The 19,288-nt window shown below is 37.3% G+C and overlaps 4 protein-coding genes across 4 annotated transcripts; all 4 read right to left on the bottom strand.

Moving 5' to 3' along the window:
* Positions 1-27: 27 nt before the first annotated feature.
* Positions 28-1,291, bottom strand: LOC110377547 (fibroin heavy chain). Its single transcript, XM_021336479.3, has 2 exons — positions 1,134-1,291; positions 28-861 (listed from the first exon to the last, which is right to left on the bottom strand). The coding sequence occupies exons 1-2, from the start codon at positions 1,201-1,203 to the stop codon at positions 146-148; spliced, it is 786 nt and encodes a 261-aa protein (XP_021192154.1). The 5' UTR covers positions 1,204-1,291; the 3' UTR covers positions 28-145.
* A 1,947-nt stretch (positions 1,292-3,238) lies between these two features.
* On the bottom strand, positions 3,239-4,592 carry LOC110377529 (prisilkin-39). Its single transcript, XM_021336462.3, has 2 exons — positions 4,456-4,592; positions 3,239-3,907 (listed from the first exon to the last, which is right to left on the bottom strand). The coding sequence occupies exons 1-2, from the start codon at positions 4,520-4,522 to the stop codon at positions 3,252-3,254; spliced, it is 723 nt and encodes a 240-aa protein (XP_021192137.3). The 5' UTR covers positions 4,523-4,592; the 3' UTR covers positions 3,239-3,251.
* Positions 4,593-12,902: 8,310 nt separating this feature from the next.
* On the bottom strand, positions 12,903-13,833 carry LOC110377524 (zinc finger CCCH domain-containing protein 4-like). Its single transcript, XM_021336454.3, has 2 exons — positions 13,626-13,833; positions 12,903-13,339 (listed from the first exon to the last, which is right to left on the bottom strand). Exons 1-2 carry the CDS (start codon positions 13,690-13,692, stop codon positions 12,975-12,977), a joined length of 432 nt encoding a protein of 143 aa, XP_021192129.3. The 5' UTR covers positions 13,693-13,833; the 3' UTR covers positions 12,903-12,974.
* A 2,222-nt stretch (positions 13,834-16,055) lies between these two features.
* LOC110377517 (loricrin) lies at positions 16,056-17,835 on the bottom strand. The gene is made up of 2 exons (XM_021336443.3): positions 17,679-17,835; positions 16,056-17,528 (listed from the first exon to the last, which is right to left on the bottom strand). Exons 1-2 carry the CDS (start codon positions 17,749-17,751, stop codon positions 16,111-16,113), a joined length of 1,491 nt encoding a protein of 496 aa, XP_021192118.3. The 5' UTR covers positions 17,752-17,835; the 3' UTR covers positions 16,056-16,110.
* Between the last annotated feature and the right edge of the window lie 1,453 nt (positions 17,836-19,288).

The following is a 19,288-nucleotide window of genomic DNA, read 5'->3' as shown; positions in this document are numbered from 1 at the left end:
CAGGACAGTTTTATGTAATAAACACGATTTAAAAATCAAGGTCTTTATTGATTTTACTAACTTAACCTAATACAAGAACCTCAAAGATATTGAGACAAGTTTATGTATCGTCGTCTCAACATCTTTTTACATTCTTAGTAACACTTCAGTAGAAGCCGGTGTTGATGGCGTGCGACTGCGCGGCCTGGATGCCGGGGCCGTTGATGCTGGTGGCACCACTGTGCTGGATCCTTCCACCGTTCTGCTGGGCAACGTGAGCAGTGCTGGCACCATATTGTCCATTGTTCTCAGCAGCAGACACGGCTGAACCGTAACCCAAGCCTCTGGTCTGAGCGGAGGACACAGATGATCCGAAGCCAGCGTTGCGAGCGGAGGAAAGGGCTGATCCGTAGCCACTGTTGGCCGAGGAGATGGCAGATCCGTATCCGTTAAGGTTCTGGGCTGATGAAACAGCGCTGTTGAAGCGGGCAGGGCCACCGCTCTGAGCAGAGGAGACTGCAGATCCGTAGTTGTTGCCACCGAGAGACTGGGCAGAGGACACAGCGTTGCGGTAGTTGCCGAAGTTGGTAGCAGAGGCAACAGCAGACTCGTAGGCAGGCTGGGGCTGAGCGACCACTTGGTATGGTGTTGGCTGGTACTGCACGGGCTGGCTGTTGCCGGCGTTGGCGATGCCTACACCGCGAGCGTATGATCCATCAGCAGCTCCGATGCCGCTGCCGTAGGCCTGACCCTCACCAGACTGGAAGGAGGCGCCGATGCCGGTGGAGTGGGAGATGCCGCCGATGTTGCTGCTGAAGCCGCTGCCGAAGCCGTAGGAGATGCTGGGGGAGCGACCAGCGCGCATCACTACAGCTGGGACACCTGAAAGATTGAGTCATTAGTATGGTGTTCCATGAGTTTTTCTTCCCTAGCGATCCTGTTTTCAGAACTGTATAATATATAATTTTGGGATAATTTAACTGTCACTTGAAAACAATGAATAACTAAAATTATTTACATGTATGCGACTGTATTTCAGTTAACAATTGCTAAAATGCAAATTGCGGAAATAACTGATGCCGTGAGTAATGTAGATCATATATCTAATTACTCTTTCAAGTTCACTTTCAATCACAATTGCAAGATGCACTTACCGCTGTACCACACAGGGACTGCATTGCAAGCAGCAAGCACGGCAGCAAGGGCGATGAATTTGGCGGCCATTGTTGTTTCTCCTTCAAGGATCTGATGACCTTTCCTGTGGTAGTGGTAGGTGGTTGTGGATGGTTGTGAAACATGCCCCTCAGCTTATATACTAGACTCATGGACCCCCTCCACTCACACCTGACTGGGTCACCACTACACCCAAAGCCATTGACACTCATAAACAAAATTTGTCTAACGAGTTACGGTAAACATTTTCTGATGGGTACAGGTGATCCGAAACCATAAATTCTAAGAGTATCATCGCCAAATTGATAAGACAACTGATTAATTGGCCGTTATAAAAACTGAGTCACTTAATTTAGAAAAACTAAGGAATCTTAATTAAAATATTCTCTTATTCGATGTTCTTGGCGGAAAGCGTTATATCATTTCAAATTAGCTCTTCAAACATTTTGACTTTTACTGCCATCGGACACATAAATGTCACCATTTTTGTTAATTATTCGGAGATTGAGTAAAAGGATCTCTTAGGCAATCGATTCATTTTTTTTATTTGATGAAGCCGATCCTGGTAAATAAGACATTTATGTCGCTATGTAATTAAAACTGTTTTCGCCTGGAAATACGAGTATGTGTAGTGTAGGTACATAACTAGATATGTAACGTCAGATCATTGAACCGGGCTATTTTATATCATGATTACGGACTTCAACCCTTTAGGTTCACCGACAATATGAGCGTCATTCTGAGAACAATTGTTAACCCGTTCAATTTCCAAAGTTCTTATAAGAAAATTGACGTTTAGTATTGAAAGAAGATGTCTATTGATATACGTTGCCTTTGTTAATGTTTTTAGGACCAGCGACTCCAGTCCTATTCACTTTCCTCATGGCTCATCATAACGATTCACCGTCAGTTGCACAATGCTCCATTAAAGTTAAAGCTTTTTTATATTGTTGACAAAGAAAGAGTCAGCAATAGATTTAAAGAAGCTTTAACTTTAATGGAGCTTTGTGCAATTGACGGTCAGTCTAGTGCTATTCACAAGCCTTTCATTTACTTAGTTAATAATTTGTATATTTTTTTTACTTTAAAGTTATTTCAGCTCGACATTGCAGCGATCATTAAGAAGCCATCGCGAGTATATAATTCGTAGCGAAGGACTGTAACTCCTACTCTGTACTCAATTTACATGAAAGTTGAGATTTATAGAAAGATGAGCATTCGTTTCAAATACATAGGTATTTGGTAAGGCATGTAAGGGCCGCCTTTTTAATCACTGTCTGAATTGCGAATCTGAATTTAATACCCATGAAGGGATTCATTTATTTATATTTCATAATGTGTGTTACATGTTATTATACCAACGCTTAAAGCTCGAGTGCAATAATTATGGACCCTGTAATGGCCTAGCAACACACTTAAACGAGAACAAAACTCGTTATTATTTCAAAACGAATGCACTTTTTCCGCTCTCATAAACAAATGAAAGAGGTAATAATTATTTTAGAAATAGAATGCGATTTCCTTAATGTCATTTTTAATGGCATTCATCTCAAAAATCTATTCACATACCTAGGTCATAGACCTTATAGATCGGGCAAATGATCTGAAAATTATACGATTAACATAAAACTCCTAATTTTATTGAGGATGTGAAACATTTATCAATAATATGCCTGACATAAAGAGATCTCATTTCGATTATAATAAAATCGTCTTCAAATCGATTATTTAATATTTAGTTTGTTCACATGATCTTAATTAGGAATTCTTTCGGTGCATTCTATTTTGATTGATAACTATTTTATATCTTTCTAATAAAAAATAACAACCAATAAATCATAACTCGTTTTATTTATACGAAACTATCACATTCATTACAAACCTAATCAACAAAAGCTTATCACAGTTATTTACTTCTTTCAACTCATAAATTATACATAGTTAATTTACATAACTAATCATTTATACAAAGAGATACAAATGTAATTATGAAAACATTTACAAGCGAAACATCCATTAATACAAACTTAATCATTGTTTTCAATAAATCTTTTAAAACGTGTCGTTTTAAATTTACAGTTTACATCTTCAAAAATAACTTAAGCTTTGCTTTCAGCTACAGCAGTAGCACTAGCACTCGATCTAGCATAAGAACCATAATCATTATCATTCTCTTCATTATTATTACTATAATCTCCTTCATTATCTTGATCATCTCTGAACCCAAAAGGCCCTTGGTACCCGTAACCTCCACTAGGTCCACCAGAGAAGTAGTTCCCATTAAACTGGGCATTGTAAGCTCCATTGCCGTTATTGTAAGCTGGCTTGAAACCGTACCCGCTACCTGGATTGTAACCCAGAACGGGGTAGACTTGGTTATAACCTTGTTGGTTGGAGTAACCCTGGTTGTAACCTTGGTTCTGGTATCCCTGGTTATAACCTTGGTCAGGATACCCCTTGTTAGGGTATCCCTGGTTATACTGGTAGTTGTTAGGGAAGTATCCACTGCCGTGGCCGCCTCCACCCTCATTGGCTGACGACTGAGATTGACTGATAGCAATGTTTATAGGAGGTTGGTATCCCTGATATCCTGGATAGCCCTGTTGTCCTTGGTAACCCTGGTATCCTTGGTAACCACCCTGGTATTGTTGGTATCCGCCATAACCCTGGCATATTCCGTATTTTTTGCATAATTTCTTCTGATGTGATGTTCGAGGTACTCGCACTAAAGTTGCAGATTCACTTACTGAAGTTTCTGAAAGTAAAAAAATATTTTAGTTCAAAGATCTGGTGTTGCTCTGCATTTTTTTTACTGAAATGATTATTTTAATTTAAAACTACAAAAATTGGGTGTGGCCAGTTTTGCACGATAGTTATCTAGTTTTAGAAGATGTCCAATTAAAAATGTTAAACTTATGTGGAACACACGCCATTATTTATGGCAGTGGAACCTCCCTATAAAAGTGTGTCGAAACGCTTTCAAAAAATGCAAATATATAATTTTTTAAATTACAAGAAAATGCTGTCAGGTTAAGAAGCACACCAAAACTTCGAAGAAGATAATCAAGCAACTCAGTTTAAACAGAACTCCACAAAAAATCCGTAACACAGTTTTTTGACCCATCCCAACATAAACTACACGTACTGTCATATAACTAGACCACCCAATTACCTACTACGCAAAGAGACAATTACCGGCGATTACCTAACGGTATCGATTCGGAAACTGCAAGTTTTATCGATTGATCGTGACACCGAGAAAGATTATAGACTATCGATACAGTATCGATAAAAAATTACCACCTTCGGCTAGGGTCGGGCTGCATCCCGCAATCGCGATCGCAAAAAACAAAAGGCTGATATTAGCCATGTTTCGAGTAATAGTTTATCGAGTGTTCCGTTAAAATGTGTTTGATATTTTTTTGCGAGTATCGTTTTATAGGTCGGTTCGGAGGTCGCGCCCCACGCCTTGAGACATTGAGGTTTTATTTGGTAAAAATCCCACGGAAGTGAAGCACTCGTTAAAATGGTAAACAATACCGTATTTGTGGGTCGGAAGTAGTTTATTGTAATATATTCAAATATGATGTACTGTGGTTGGAAGAGTCTATTCTTCTTTCCAGAGATCCTTAAGAATATTACTACTTACATGAGAAAAAGACGCAGGCAAAACTACTTGTAGAAGCTAGTTTGCACTAATATTAAAAGCTGAAAAGTTTGGTCCAACTTGAATTATTCTTTCAAAGCCGAAAGGAAAGCAAAGTTCCTTTTTATCCGAATACACGAAGCAGTTAGCACCGGACGCAGGTGAAACCACTGGCAAATGCAAATTCCTCCAAATATCTCATTCCATCATACAAATTTAGTTAACATCACCACCACATAACAACAGTGTTGTAAGCGTAACATTTCACAGTGATGCCGCGGCAATGATTACTAAACTTACAAATATTAACCTTGATCTTGATGGTTAAGTAACAGTTAATGAACTTGATCTGCGCAAGAGTCTTGTACGTGTAGCCGGTTTATCATCTGATTGTTGTACAAATTGTACAAGATTCTTTGTAGCAAGTACTTTCAGTTTTGTATTTTTCGAGACTTTTGAGGTATTTTAGGCTGGTCTACAATTGTAATTGTCATTTGAAAGTGTCAGACTGTTAAGCTCAAAATGTTTTATTTTGAGCGATTTTCTTGGCGTCGCTTTTTTTGCTGTATGCATAGCAGAATTCAGTTAATCTTTTATTTTAAAATATAGGCAAAATGAGGATCGTGAAAAAATCTCCAAACAGCAAAAACAAAAAATGGAGGCAGATTAATTAATTATCAGTTAATTACAAAGAAGAATTTTAAGTTTACTTGTAAGCAATTTATCTAAGCTTCGTTCTGCGTGCCATAAATCTACACTTTACTTGAAATGAAGATATTTCACTATATTCTATAATGAATGGCCAAAAGATAAGAGGTACGAGCGCCAGATGATTGAAACCGACATGGTCGATGACACTAGACCTTACAAATGTATTCACAGGAACACTAATTTAGAACTCTCGTAATTTATATATGTAAAGTCAAAATATTATTAAGAGCACACTACAGACTAAACAGTCGACCGATAGTTGTCCCGATAGTTACCAAATTCATTTTTTTTAATACATCTTGACTGAAAGTTTTCAGTCGGTCTGATTTCGGCAAAATACCCAATCTTTGTTATGTGCGTACTATCTCTTATTCCTATACTGATTTATGAGTCCGAACAAAAAACATTTTTTGAGGTACGTACATCTTGACTCCAATCAAAGTTCTCAGTCGGTCTGGTGCAGGCTAAATACCTGACCTTAGTAATGTGCGTAGGACTACCTCTCATTCCTATAAGTATTGCCGGACAAACTGTCAGCCGACTAAAAGTTTGCAGTGTGTAGTTACTCTAAGACCTAACAAAATTCACAGGAACACTTTAATTTAGAGCTCTTGTAATTTATTATACATACGTAAAGTTAAATATTATTAAATCTGTTTCAAACATGTTGTGTGCGAATGAACTCTGATAACTTATGACATTTTGATGCATAGCTTTTAATTCTACTTCAGGTTTTTTGAACAGAAATTAGGCAGGTGAAAAGACAGATATTAAGAAAAGCAGAAAACGCGACACACTTTTTTGGTAGAAACTTAACAGGAATATCAGATCTGGTGCATAATTCCCTTCTTAATTTAATTCGTTTTGTAAAAAATCGACATGTGTTACAAATATGTAAAAAGTGATATTTAATTTACTTTAAATGTCCTAAAACCACTCCAAAAGCTACCCCCTTGTTATTCATTCATCTTCCCCATGACATGAAAGTTTCGCTTGAATCGCTCGTTATAAAATTCTTACACGAATCCAATATAATTACAGCATTTACAAGTTATGAATGAAAAATCTTCAAATCAAACTTAACTGCTACCATAATGACTTAACAAAAACAAGTGTAACTTCATCTAAGAACAACAGAAAGTGGACCGCCACTAGTACTTGTCAAATAGCGGTACACACAAACGTAGTTACGTTTTATGGCCCTCTGATTGAGCTGATTTCGCAAAAAAACTCGCTTTATTGCCCAGTCTGGGTCAGTTGTGTAGAACTTCCCGACAATAACGGTTTCAGTGACCAAGATCAACAGTTAAATGGGTAGCTCTTTGACCAAGGCTTTCCTTGATGGCATTCGAGATATGACGTCATTAGGATTACTGGAACCGCGATGATAAAGAGACTTTTTGACACTTTTAACCGTGCAAATAGTGGTAGTGGCTTAGTGGGTAAAGAAGCAACCTCTCAAGTATGAGTAGGTATGGGTTCGGTTCCAGATCAGGCAAGCATCAATTTCAATCAAACTTTTCTAAGTTTGTATGTTCTTTCTCAGTATATCTTGGACACTAACGACGGAGTTTCCGAAAGCATGATAAGCCGTAGGTCCCGGCTGTCATTTGAACATCTTTGGTAGTCAGAAGTAAGTAAGTAAGACCTAAGTCTGACAACCAGTCTTACGGGGTGGCCCGGTAACCGGGTTGAGGAGGTCAGATAGGCAGTCTCTCCTGCATCCAGTCAGACTGGTAGTCGACCCCAACATAGTTGGGAAAAGAGAAGGCAGATGATGGAACCGCGTGCAATTAGCTTGACGTTTCTAAAGAGTTATAGGTAGGCCTATTTGAAATTAAAAACAAACAGTTTGATTTATTTAGAGGCGGTGTTGATCTTGTTTAGTTAGAATGAAAAATAGATCAAGTTTTAGGCCGTAAATGTATGGAGATTTATGAATATTCATGAAGTACATATAAACTAAAGTGGTGATTGAAGATATTAATGATCATGACAATACTCCGGATTTCCTAATCTTAGCTTAATCGGAAAGTAAATGGAGTAAGTATTTTATGGTAATCAAATAATGGGTTTGCGGTGCTTTTTTTGTCTTAAAATATATGCAAATAACTAAACAGCTATATAGAGAAAGATCACACAAAATGGAAGCCACGATCGTTTATTAATCTAGAACATTCATCCCAAAAAGCTATTAAATTAACATATTTACATAAAATAATCAATTATTTTACACCTTTCCCGCAAGAGGTCTAATATATCACGTTATTAGAGGAAATAAAATTAAATAAATGTTCTGTTTATTTTAAACAATTTACCTAATAATGCTAACAAATGGAGCTTTATCGCGCATCTGCACCGGTACATAAACATTAAGATTAGAGGAATTATTACTATCTTGCAACAAAATCTATTTTAACAATATTTCGGGGTTCCGTATCGAAGGACCATAAAAATCAAAGACCTGACTTTTGACGCCCCTTTGATATTAGTACTTATCACCTTTTTCTTGTTGTTGTATTTTCGAATGTCAAAATATTCTCTCTTAAACAAAAATATCGGTTCCAAATATCTATTGAGAAATTGCTATTTTATTCATAATATTTGCTAGAGAAATTATTCATAACTAATCGAACTGTCAACGATATAATAAACGATACGGCAATTTAATCAATAATTGCCTTTTCTACATTTCTTAATTATGTGTGATTTTAAGAAATTCGATGCCATATAGAAACAAAACGGAAGCATTATTTAAATATTTCCTCATTCATTAAGGATTTGCGAAATAGTTAATTTTGCCCAAAAACTTGAGCGCGAGGTTTTGCGTGGGATGAACTGACCTTAGTATAATTAAGATTCTACTTCATTGACGATACAAATGTCCTTTTGATCAACCGCCTTGCTGCGTAATTGTTTGAAGGAGTTACCGTGGCGCTGGTACATAAGGTGCTTAAGAAGGAACACGCTGCACCCACATTTGGGGGGGTTATTTGATGACTTCCCAGCAAAAAACAAATCGACTTTTAAAAACTACATGTGCACAAGATATCAAAAAAAAACCGACATAGGTACAATAAACAATGAAAAAAAGAAGTGAATAGGCTCGTTATTCGTAAGTAAAAAAGGACCAAAAGTAGATCATATTTATCAATGAAAAAAACATATCTAAATATTTTCTGAATAAAATATTTCAAGTCACCATTTCTCAAACAAAATAAACTTGTTAAAAGTAATCCATATTCGCTGTTCCCAAGGCGATAATTTATTCAAATCTAGGAAATTAAACATTTTGCATAGATAAAATAGTGTTCGATTTGTATCACAGGTTTTTACAACTATTTAGCATTTCTTCTTCTATATTAATATAGTTTTTTTGCAGTCAGTAATCAGTTAGGTACTTATCTTTTTAGCTGATAAATGGTAATGGTATAACGTTTCTGTGCCAAATAATCCGAGGGATGTCGGATATTACTAATAGTAGTGAATTAATAACTGTATCGCAATTAACATTTACACTTTTGAGCGTATCAATTAATTTATTCCGATTTTTTGGTAAATAGTTACCTATTATCTAGCTTAAAAGCGTGAAGAATTTGATATTTTTAGAAGATATTTTAAAGATACTTCCTGGCAAATTTTATAGGTACCTTTTCAGGTATAAAGCCTTTTCAGTAATTATAGGTTTACTACATACAATCTATCACAAACTGCTTCTTGCGAGTAAACGAAAACTAAGATTAAACTATGAAAGATATCTACTTACTTTCAAAACTCCTTTAAAAGTCAAACGCCCAATTAACTGCCTCATGTCTTAACCGACAATTTTATTAGTCCTATTAAAAAGTAATCGAATATCCCAAAGAAAGTATCACATTCATATAAAATTAAAAACTTTCATTTAACCATAACCTATAATTATAATCTTCTAATACACACAAACAATTTAGTTTTACGACTACATTATGACCTGCTTAGTTACTTTTTAAAAAGTTATTGCCAATTTGCTAAACACATAAGTTATATTTTTAAAATTATAGCTGCCAAAATGGATATTATCTTAATTGTATTGATTGCGAAAATATAAAATATTGTACTTTCTTCGATATCCGTCACGATTATGGGCGTCGCTAATTTTAATTGGGATAGCATGGAGGAATTGCCAATATAAATAACGATTGGAGTTGTATGTTGCCAGTGATATAAATTTGAGTGTTCTATTCTTGAAACTATATTCGATACATTGCTTTTGCACCGAATTTGTCTTTTGTGACGGCAAAACTTTGACTGAAAAACTTACATACTTTGTTGTACTTAAATATCAATTATTTAGGTACAAGAAGCGAAGAAGCGAAGAAGAGCTTTTAAACTATTCTAAAAAAAAGTTCTGTTAAACGAGTACCTACGATATAAAAAGTATAGTATGTAATCAATTTTGTTAAACCCGTTTGTCACCACACAACTTGAATCGAAGTCATTTCGAGATTTATTGTAGTTTTACAAAGGATGTGGTGACAAGTTATTATGATTTATACTTCTTGCTACACTTTTTTCTAAACTGTGTTTTTCTAGCCTTTTTCTCTAAACTGTCTCTGTAAATTTTTTGCCCACTGAAAATGATCCTATTGACTAGGAAATGCTTATTCTAATAATTTCCATAAATTAAAATAGTAAAACTATAATAATTAGCATTTCAATATAATGTATCGTAATCATATGGACCCTGAAGATAATGAAACTATTTTCTGCCAAGGGTAACGAGTGGTTATTTAGTAATACGTCTGACTAATCTAGTTTTGGTAAAACCGAAAAAATGACCCTGCCCTTGACCGGATAAGCAATGTGTAATAAAGCCTTCGTGTACAAAGTGCTAATTGTTCGTCCTATTGAAACTTTCAAACGGGCATCCTCACCGCAGTTAGGTTTCATTAGTAAATAAACATTTGAAGCCCGGTATAGTTATCAGCACGAATCTTGAGCTCAGACCTACATCTGCGCAGAAGTGATTTATTAGCAAAGAACCAATCCCGAGTGACGGCTATGACGCGATGCACTGCGGGCCAATCACAGCTTTAACCCGCCCCCACGCCTCACTTCATACCACAAAAGGGACCCAATAAATTACTTCTGCCTGCTCAAAATTCGTGCCGATAACTATATAAACAAGAAAGCTTCGTTTTGTTGGCGGTAACTTTTGGCGTTGTGTGTGTTGCTCAACAAAAATTGAGTAACTACATTATGGACCAAGAAACAATAAGATTTCCCCTAACACGTTTCATGTCATCTGATACTCCTCAAATTAACTCATTCACAAAACACTAAAATGGATGCTAAAAAAGCAAAACATTTAGTTAAATCCATTTCTTTAATTAGTAAATTTACTCTTGCGCCATCACACCTTCCAAGTTCTGCGTGCTGTGCTGCTGCTGCCGCTGCGGCTGCGGACAACCTCAAGCGGCGGAAATATAGTGGCCTTGTCGGAAACTATATTTTCGAACCGTTTGGGGTTGAAACCCTCGGGTCGTGGGGTCCGAATGCCCACATTCTATTTAAAGATCTTTCTAGGCGACTGGTTGACGCTTCTCGTGACCAGAAGGCTGGCTATTACCTCGGACAAAGAATCAACATGGCGATCCAACGAGGTAATGCTACCAGCCTCTTGGGCACGCTCCCAGTTGACAGCGATGGGGACGAATTTTTTGACGCTTTTTAGTTGTTTGTTTTACTAGGATAGTTTTTGATTTTTATTGTAAATAAGTATTGTAAATATTAGTATTGTAATTTTTAAATACCCATAAAGAGGTTGACAACTAATTAATGTCAAAAAAAAATTTCTTTAATAAAACAGCTAATTTCAATGGAAATCAAGATAATCTACTTTAGTAACATATATTATTATTTCAGAGCAGGTGGCAACATAGGAATATCTAATCTAATATGAAAATAATGCAGTTGTCAAGTCCTCACAAGATTGAAATGGCAATAAAAATGCTAATAAACAGTAACGGTACAAATACTTAACGAAACAATACTACCTATTAGATCTTAAGAGGATTAAAAGAAATAAAAAAAGTGTGAGATTTTACTGAATACCAAAATCTAACGGAACATTAAATTCTGAATGTGATACTTTTAGATCTTTCTTGAGTTCCGTAAAAAACGATAGATTTTGTATTACTATATTGTTTGGGGTAATTTACCCATACTCACCGCGCTAGGGCAGAGAGAGTAAGTGTGGGATATTCTTAGCTTCAGAGATTCTGCTACCCATCTCCAAGTTTTATTAGCATTTAGTATCCCACTCGATACTCTGTGATATTGTACCTCCACTAGTGGGTGGCTTTTTAAACCCGTGGTATATAACACATTTAAAGCCATTTAACTGGCTCAATACATACTTCAAGCTGAGCGTTTCAAAGCTTTCTGCAAGCTCATAGCTCGACCTCTAAGGTCAGCTAGAAAATGTCGTAATTAAAACGGATCTTTTTGCCAATAACCTCATAATGACACAAAACAGTAAGTTACAACAATGCGGGTACTGTTTCCTTCTAGGATCAGGTTTAGGTACACTTTGAAATTTTTACTGTTCTTCTAAGAATATGACTTGTTTTTACCGTGTAGATGTTTGTTTATGATTTTTTTTACTTTTTAAGCTTGATGTGACATGGTTGAGTAGGTAAGTATATCTACAATTATCCGATCCACTATACTTCTGGTTTCGAAAGCTTTTCATTTGAAAAGTTAGTTAGATGTAATAATTATATCTGATCATTTAATTGCAACTACGCATTCTACATGAAATAGGTATGCCTATGATGTCTTTTTTTCTTGACGGCTGAAGACACAAAATACAAATTAAAAATTAAATTCTTATATTTCGAACTATTAAAAAGTAACTATATCTTTATTTCTTTATGCATTTATGTAAATACATATTAAATTCGTATTTTAATGACTATATTCTTTCTTAATGTCCATCAGGTCAATATCCAGATCATTATGTTAAGAAATGAATATTCATACAATTTTTCGAAAAGGACTTACATAGAAAAGCTTTTAGCCGTAACCTAATAAGGAAAAGTTACATACCTAATAAGCCTATTCAAATCAATTGAATAAAACACAACAATTTTATTAACTAAACAGACTTTTATTTGTAGACTTATAAACTTAACAAAGAATAATGACAGATGAGCATCAAATGCAGAATCGTCATTTAAAAAATTGCTCGTGACAGCAACACATTTAAAAACAAATGCAGATCACGCTCAATTGTCATCAGATACATACAAGTGTGTTTAGACCAAACGAACCAAACAAGAATAAATCTTTCATAGCATTTTAACTTTATTAAATTCTTATAATGTTAACAGATACAGACCACTATTTCCTTGTTCTTATAATTTAACACTCGCTCGTTTGGTTTAAACACACCCTAAAACATTTGAATAACAGCCAAGAAACCTCATGATTTAGGACTAGCCTTAGCCACAGCTATCGCAATAGCGTCTCCATTCTGACTCTTAGCATTACTAAGAGCGGATGAAGTATCTTTACCCCCTGGGCACGTGGAACAGGGTTCATCGTCCCTTCTTGACGCGGCATCATAGATCTCTTCGAAGCGGTCACGATGATGATGATGTGGCCAGAATGGTGGTCCTGGTGGCCCTGGTGGCCCAGGTGGGGGTGGGGGTGGAGGCCAGAATGGTGGGGGTGGTGGCCCTGGTGGTGGTGGGGGCCAGTACCTCTCCCGCCGGTTTCGGTAGTAGTCGTAGTTGTCACATGAGTCTGGAGAGCGTTTTAGTCGCTGGATGAGGAGGGCTTCTGTTGCTGAAAATACATATAAGAAAGGTTATGTAAACATCAGCTAGTTGACTGTTCAATCTTGAGTTACTAGAAGAAATAGACAGAAAATACCTTTTCTCTCTTTCAACTGTATCCAACCCAAAACCTGATAGTGCATCAGAGTCATAAATATATTAGGTTAACGAACTTTTTGTGAAAGTTGCAAATATTTTTGCATTTTCTTTGTAGGTACACAAATCAGCAGTCTAAAAACTTATAGAATAATATTTATCGTCGCATAAAATGACATGTTTGATCAAGTAACACTTACGTTTAACATCAGCAGCTGCAAACTCTAATAGGACAGTCCCTAACAACAATACGCCTAGTCGCCACATTTTGCCGATATGTTCTGAACTAATTTCTCAAAACATGACATCTTATATACTTGAAAGATAAATATTAAATAGACGCTCCAAGAATTACTGCGAAAACTGATATTCACAGCTGAAGTATAATTGATTGTGACAACTTGGTTTGTTAGCGTGAAAATGTTTGTGGCGGTGGTGATTCCCAGTGGCGTGTTTGAATAAGGCTGGTTACATACTCATCATCTGTCTGGCCTTTTTCCAACCATGTTGGGCTTCCAGACTAATCGGGTGCAGCTGAGTACCAGTGATTTACAAGGAGCTAGTTACTGCCTATCAGACTTTAACCAGTTACCCAAACAAGCCTATATACCTTTGAATGGCTGGTTACATACTGTTAAGTAAAATCGTTAGTAGCTTTTGGGTGGAGTGAAAGGGGTATCAGGATGTTACTGCCCAAGCCGTGCTTTTCTATGTTCCTTCTGGAGCCCTTTGAATACAAAATACCAGAACCGAATATTCTTTTAAATGATGCCGTAACCCCGACAGGATTACATTCTAAAGGGGCCTTCTGCAAATATGCGGGTGATGCACGACGACGTCAGCCCTTTGAATCTAGCAAAATGCTTCATTATTTAATCTTGTAACGACTAAAGATATTAAAATTTGTTTTAAAAATTACTTCACAACTAGTGCCATAGAGGGCAGCACTTGTAGTACATTATTATTTTGGAACGATAGTTTGTAACCATCCTTATCATATCTAAGCCCATGTTTATGTTTCCATTGTCATGTGGTTTCTGATGATGTAACGATTTAGATCAATTTCGCGGTTTCTGTGTTTATTGTTATCAAAATGTTGTATATCCTGGTGGTTTTTTGGATTGTCTGGACTTTTAAAGTTGAGTGTTTATTTTGACTGAATACTCTAACAGCCAACAGTGTTGTATCTTATTTCCTACTATTATTAGTTATAAGTAACTATAGGTGTACATCATTGAAGAGCTCGTGGCTCAAAGACGTATTCAGAATGTATCGATAATAAAGTTAAGCAACGTTAGGCGCGGTCGGTCCGTGGATGGGTGACCATCTTGTCATGGCTAGTTCTTCGATGTTTCAAAAAGCATGACATGAAAGTCTCACCATATATGTATTGGGTTTCGCGGATAACTGGGTTGAGGAGGTCAGATAAGCAGACAGCAGTCGCTTCTTGTAAATCACTGTTACTCAGCTGCATCTGGTTAGACTGGAAGCGGACCCTAAAATAGTTGGGAAAAAGGCTATGCAGATGAAGTAAATACCTAAACATAATTTGGGTAGGCACCAGAGTTTCGACATAGCTCTACTGTTACCAATGCCATTTTCAAACTTCCTCTTATATACTAATTTCTCACTGAACCTCACTCTATCCATTTGCCGAACACCACAAATTCCTCTTAACATCTTATGAAGTACTTAAAATCTCTGCCGCATGCAGTTGTCTTTTATTCAAGATTATTTACCTTTATAAACGCGTCATAAGAATCGTCATAAGAAATAACTATTACCCTTATGTGCTCCCTTATGAACTCTTTCATATTCTCCCTTATCTACTACCCCAATATTATACAGACTTATGTATGTATTTCCTCTTATGTACCGCCTTATCTACTCTCATTATATACTCGCTTGTGTACATTTCTCTATGTACTTACTTGTGTTTTGTATGTTCTCTCTATTTACTCCCATATGTACTTCCCTATAACAAGGAGTATGGAGTATTACTCCTATATACTTAACGTACTTCCTTATGTACATTCCTACACTTATAAACTTTCTTATGTAGGTATTTCTTTATGTATGTAATGTATTCCAAATACAGCTCCACTCCTTTAGCAGGTGTCACTGAAATTCCTTGTCGTGTTCATTACCGAGATCTAACCTGGTAATAAATAGAAGTCGTATTAATTACTCCATCAAACTTCGGAATATCATAATCTTATATATGGTACTTAAGTTATTGGTATGTGTTTTGGCACTTTCATGTCCACTTGGGAAAGTTGTGCTAAGTTTTATTGTTACACAGAAGTTGCTACTGTTTCATTAAGTCTACCTGCCTTAGTTAACAATCAAGTACTTTCTATGTGCTATGTATAGGGTAATACGAGGTAGAATGATATAAAATTAACTCGGTACTTTGTGTTCTAAGTCAAAGCACTGATCTATGCTTTGTTATCTGTACTTGGCCCTTAAGATAAAGGATTTTCGTAATGAAAATATGAGTTTTAATGCATTAAAATTTTATTCAATATCATGCAACATTATTTATTAAATATTTACATCAAATTGTAAACAAAAAAAATAACCTACATTGTATCTTAATTAACAATCACAATATGCTCATAAACATTAAAATAATATCCAAAAAACATTAACACAGGAATTTATAGCATTAAAATCAGGTACTGTCTAACCGCTTACAGAAAGAGCAACGGCATTGCCATTCCAACTCTTAGCGTTACTTAAAGCATAGTTGCTCTTTCCACAAGAACTGCATGGTGCCTTCTGCTGTCCAGCAGTCTGCAAGCCTTGGGCAGCCAGATCCAAGGCGCCCTTGAGAGCTGCCTGTGAGGAACCCCTTGAGTAGCCACCGTAACCTCCCGAGCTGCCGGATCCGAAGCCATTTGAACCACCTGAGCCATATCCAGCACCCCCTCCAAAGCCAGAGCTGGCTCCACTGCCACTGGAAGAGCCAAATCCAGAAGACTGTCCATTCCCAAAGGAACTGCCTTCCTTGTGGCTGCTTCCTTCATATTCAAACTGCTTATTGTCGATTTGTCCACCGTCGCTGCCAGATTCAGCGTTGCTAGATGATTGCTGGTCATTGCCGCCAAAACCTTGGCCTCCAGATTGTGAATCGAATCCACCATGACTCTTACCTCCACTTTGGAATGAGTAGTGAGACTCCTGGTAGCTGCTCTTTTTCTCTCCATGGCCACCGAAGCCCACAGAGGATTGACCATTGAAGCTGCCGGATCCTTGTCCATCATAATTTCCTGAGGTCTGGCCATCAATGATTCCATCTTTGTAGCCTCCAGAAGAGTGGCCACCGTATCCACTGGATGATTGGGAATTAAAGCCAGAAGAGAATTGTTGACCGTAACCTCCTGAACCATGGCCTCCAGAAACTTGCTGGCCATAGCCTCCTGATTGGCCGCCGTTACCACTAGCAGATTGGGAGTTGGAGCCGGAAAATTGGTTGTCAAAACCTCCTGAAGAATGGCCACCATAACCTCCAGAAACCTTTCCACCGTAACCTCCCGAAGAGTGGCCACCGTAACCGCCTGAGTGGCCCCCATAACCGCCGGAGGACCGAGCGTTGGAATTAGCTGATGATTGGCTGTCTGATCCAGATGAACTCTGAGCATTAGAGTTGGCAGAGGACAGAGCACCAGATCCGGATGAGCTAGAACTACTTGAAGAGTGAGAAGCAGAGCCACCAACCGATCTGCCAGCTCCATAGCCACCAACAGATTTCACTCCGTATCCCCCAGAGAATTCAGACAATTGCCCATTATTTAAATCAGCAGACTGTTCTTGTAGGCCTAATCCTCCTCGTGCAGATGCTCCACTTGAGGCTAAGGAGAAAGCTTCTCCTGCAGCCTGGTTGGCATCAGCTGCATCACCGGTGGCTGCTGAAGCTCCACTGAACACTCCTCGTTGAAGGCCATCATCAGTTAGGCCCGTCCAGTGAGTGGCGTGGTAGAATACAGGTGGGCCCGCAATTGGTGGGGCGAATGGTGGCGGTGGTGGAGGAGGCGGGGGAGGGGGAGGTCCGGGGGGACCGCCACATGTGCTGCATGGTGAACGTGCGACTCGTTTGTGATCTGAAAAAGAAAGAAAGACCAATAAACATCAAACCAAAAACTTTTTAGAAGTCGGTAGGTGCAATCAGAAAATTGTCTTTGAAAATATTTTTATCGCTTATGTAAATAAGCATTTAAATAATGGTCATTGTGATGAAATAAATACTATACCTTCATCTTTGATAACAGCACAATGAGCCGAGAAAACGGACAGAGCCAAAATACAAACAAAAATTTTCGCCATCTTGTCGAGAGATCAGTCTTGTTCTGAAGCGAATCATTCGGCTGCTAACATTTATACGTGGTTACTGAAGGATGTGATAAACCCAGTCTTCCAAGAATAGTATACTCAAACGATAGTTGCCGTCAAATTGGTAATACAAATATCGCATAAGGTAACAGTGAGACAATTCACACTGATATCATAAATATTTGTACTGCAGCATAACTTTTGCTAGCAAAATCGAAATTTGGATTTTATCACAATATTATGTCATGTGATGTTTAAATATTGGTCTTATTTCGATGTGTGCTGTCAATGTTGATATACAAGAGCGAATTCTTGGTAAATAAAAACACTTGATATTTTGTGCGAATTGGAAAACAACCAGTTTAGAAGAATTGACTTTTCACGATTCTTTCCTTTGGTTCCTGGAAATGGCCTTGATAAGACATTAGTATGTCTGTGTAAGTTTATTTTTCTTCTAAAACTGGGATCATGCCATCTACGACCCTGTCATTAGACCTCAGGTCGAATTCCATTAACCTCGGAATTTAGGGATTTGGTTAGGGAATTGATCAAATCCCCGTTTTTATCATATCCCTGCGACAAACAACAATAAAAAATGTTAGACGAGATAGCTTTTTCAGAGATTCTAGATTTTATGCCGTTTGTGTTGTGACTGGTAATACTCGTATATAAGGAACCCGCAATTTAAAAAGCAGACAAATACCAATGTTAAAGTTTCTTTAATATTATATATAAGTATGTATATGTGTATGTATGTATAATAAGTCTATGTACGTTTATATTTTCGATTTGTCTTTTATATTTAGTGCACCTGCCATGAAATTTCTCTTCCACCTATAGGTTGTCTGGTAGAGAACGCGTTAAGTCCGCCTTTGTACATTGTTTTTTGTGTAAAATGTGTGCAAAAAGTGTAATAAATAAATAAATAAATAAATGTGATCTCATGTTTATCGAATAACTAAATCGTCAGTAAGACAAGGGATTTGATTTGTCTAACCTTCTCTGAACGATTGGAAAGATAACAGTTTTTAATAGTGTTCTTCTTACCACTGAAAACAGTATTCATAACTAAACTTATCATATTTTTGCTGTCTCACTGGAAGACAGGTCTGCCTCCTCTCATTCTGAGAGCATAAGCATAAGCTCAAGGCGAATAAGCGATTTCAGATAACTGGTTCTAACAACAATCTTTTCCTTTTATTGTGGGTATCCAGGATACGCTTAGGAAGCTCAATATAACTTTAGACTTTAGGAATAGTGACATTGCTTCACTTGGAAACTCCCCACTACCTGACATAATCTAGACTGATGTTTTAACTGCGAGGTCATCACGCACTAGTATCACATGCACGGTGTCAAAAATTAAAGAGTTTTGTCTGAACAGGAAAAAAGAAGTAATAGTATATGGTGAACTGGGTTGAGGAAGTCAGATAGGCAGTCGCTTCTTGTAAAACACTGGTACTCAGCTGAATCCGGTTAGACTGGAAGCCGACCCCAACATAGTTGGGAAAAGGCTCGGAGGATGATGATG

This window comes from Helicoverpa armigera, chromosome 3 (genome assembly GCF_030705265.1).
Source record: "Helicoverpa armigera isolate CAAS_96S chromosome 3, ASM3070526v1, whole genome shotgun sequence".
Lineage (NCBI taxonomy): Eukaryota > Metazoa > Arthropoda > Insecta > Lepidoptera > Noctuidae > Helicoverpa > Helicoverpa armigera.
The sequence above is the reverse complement of the archived record's forward strand: the minus strand, read 5'-3'. Positions and strand labels throughout refer to the sequence as shown.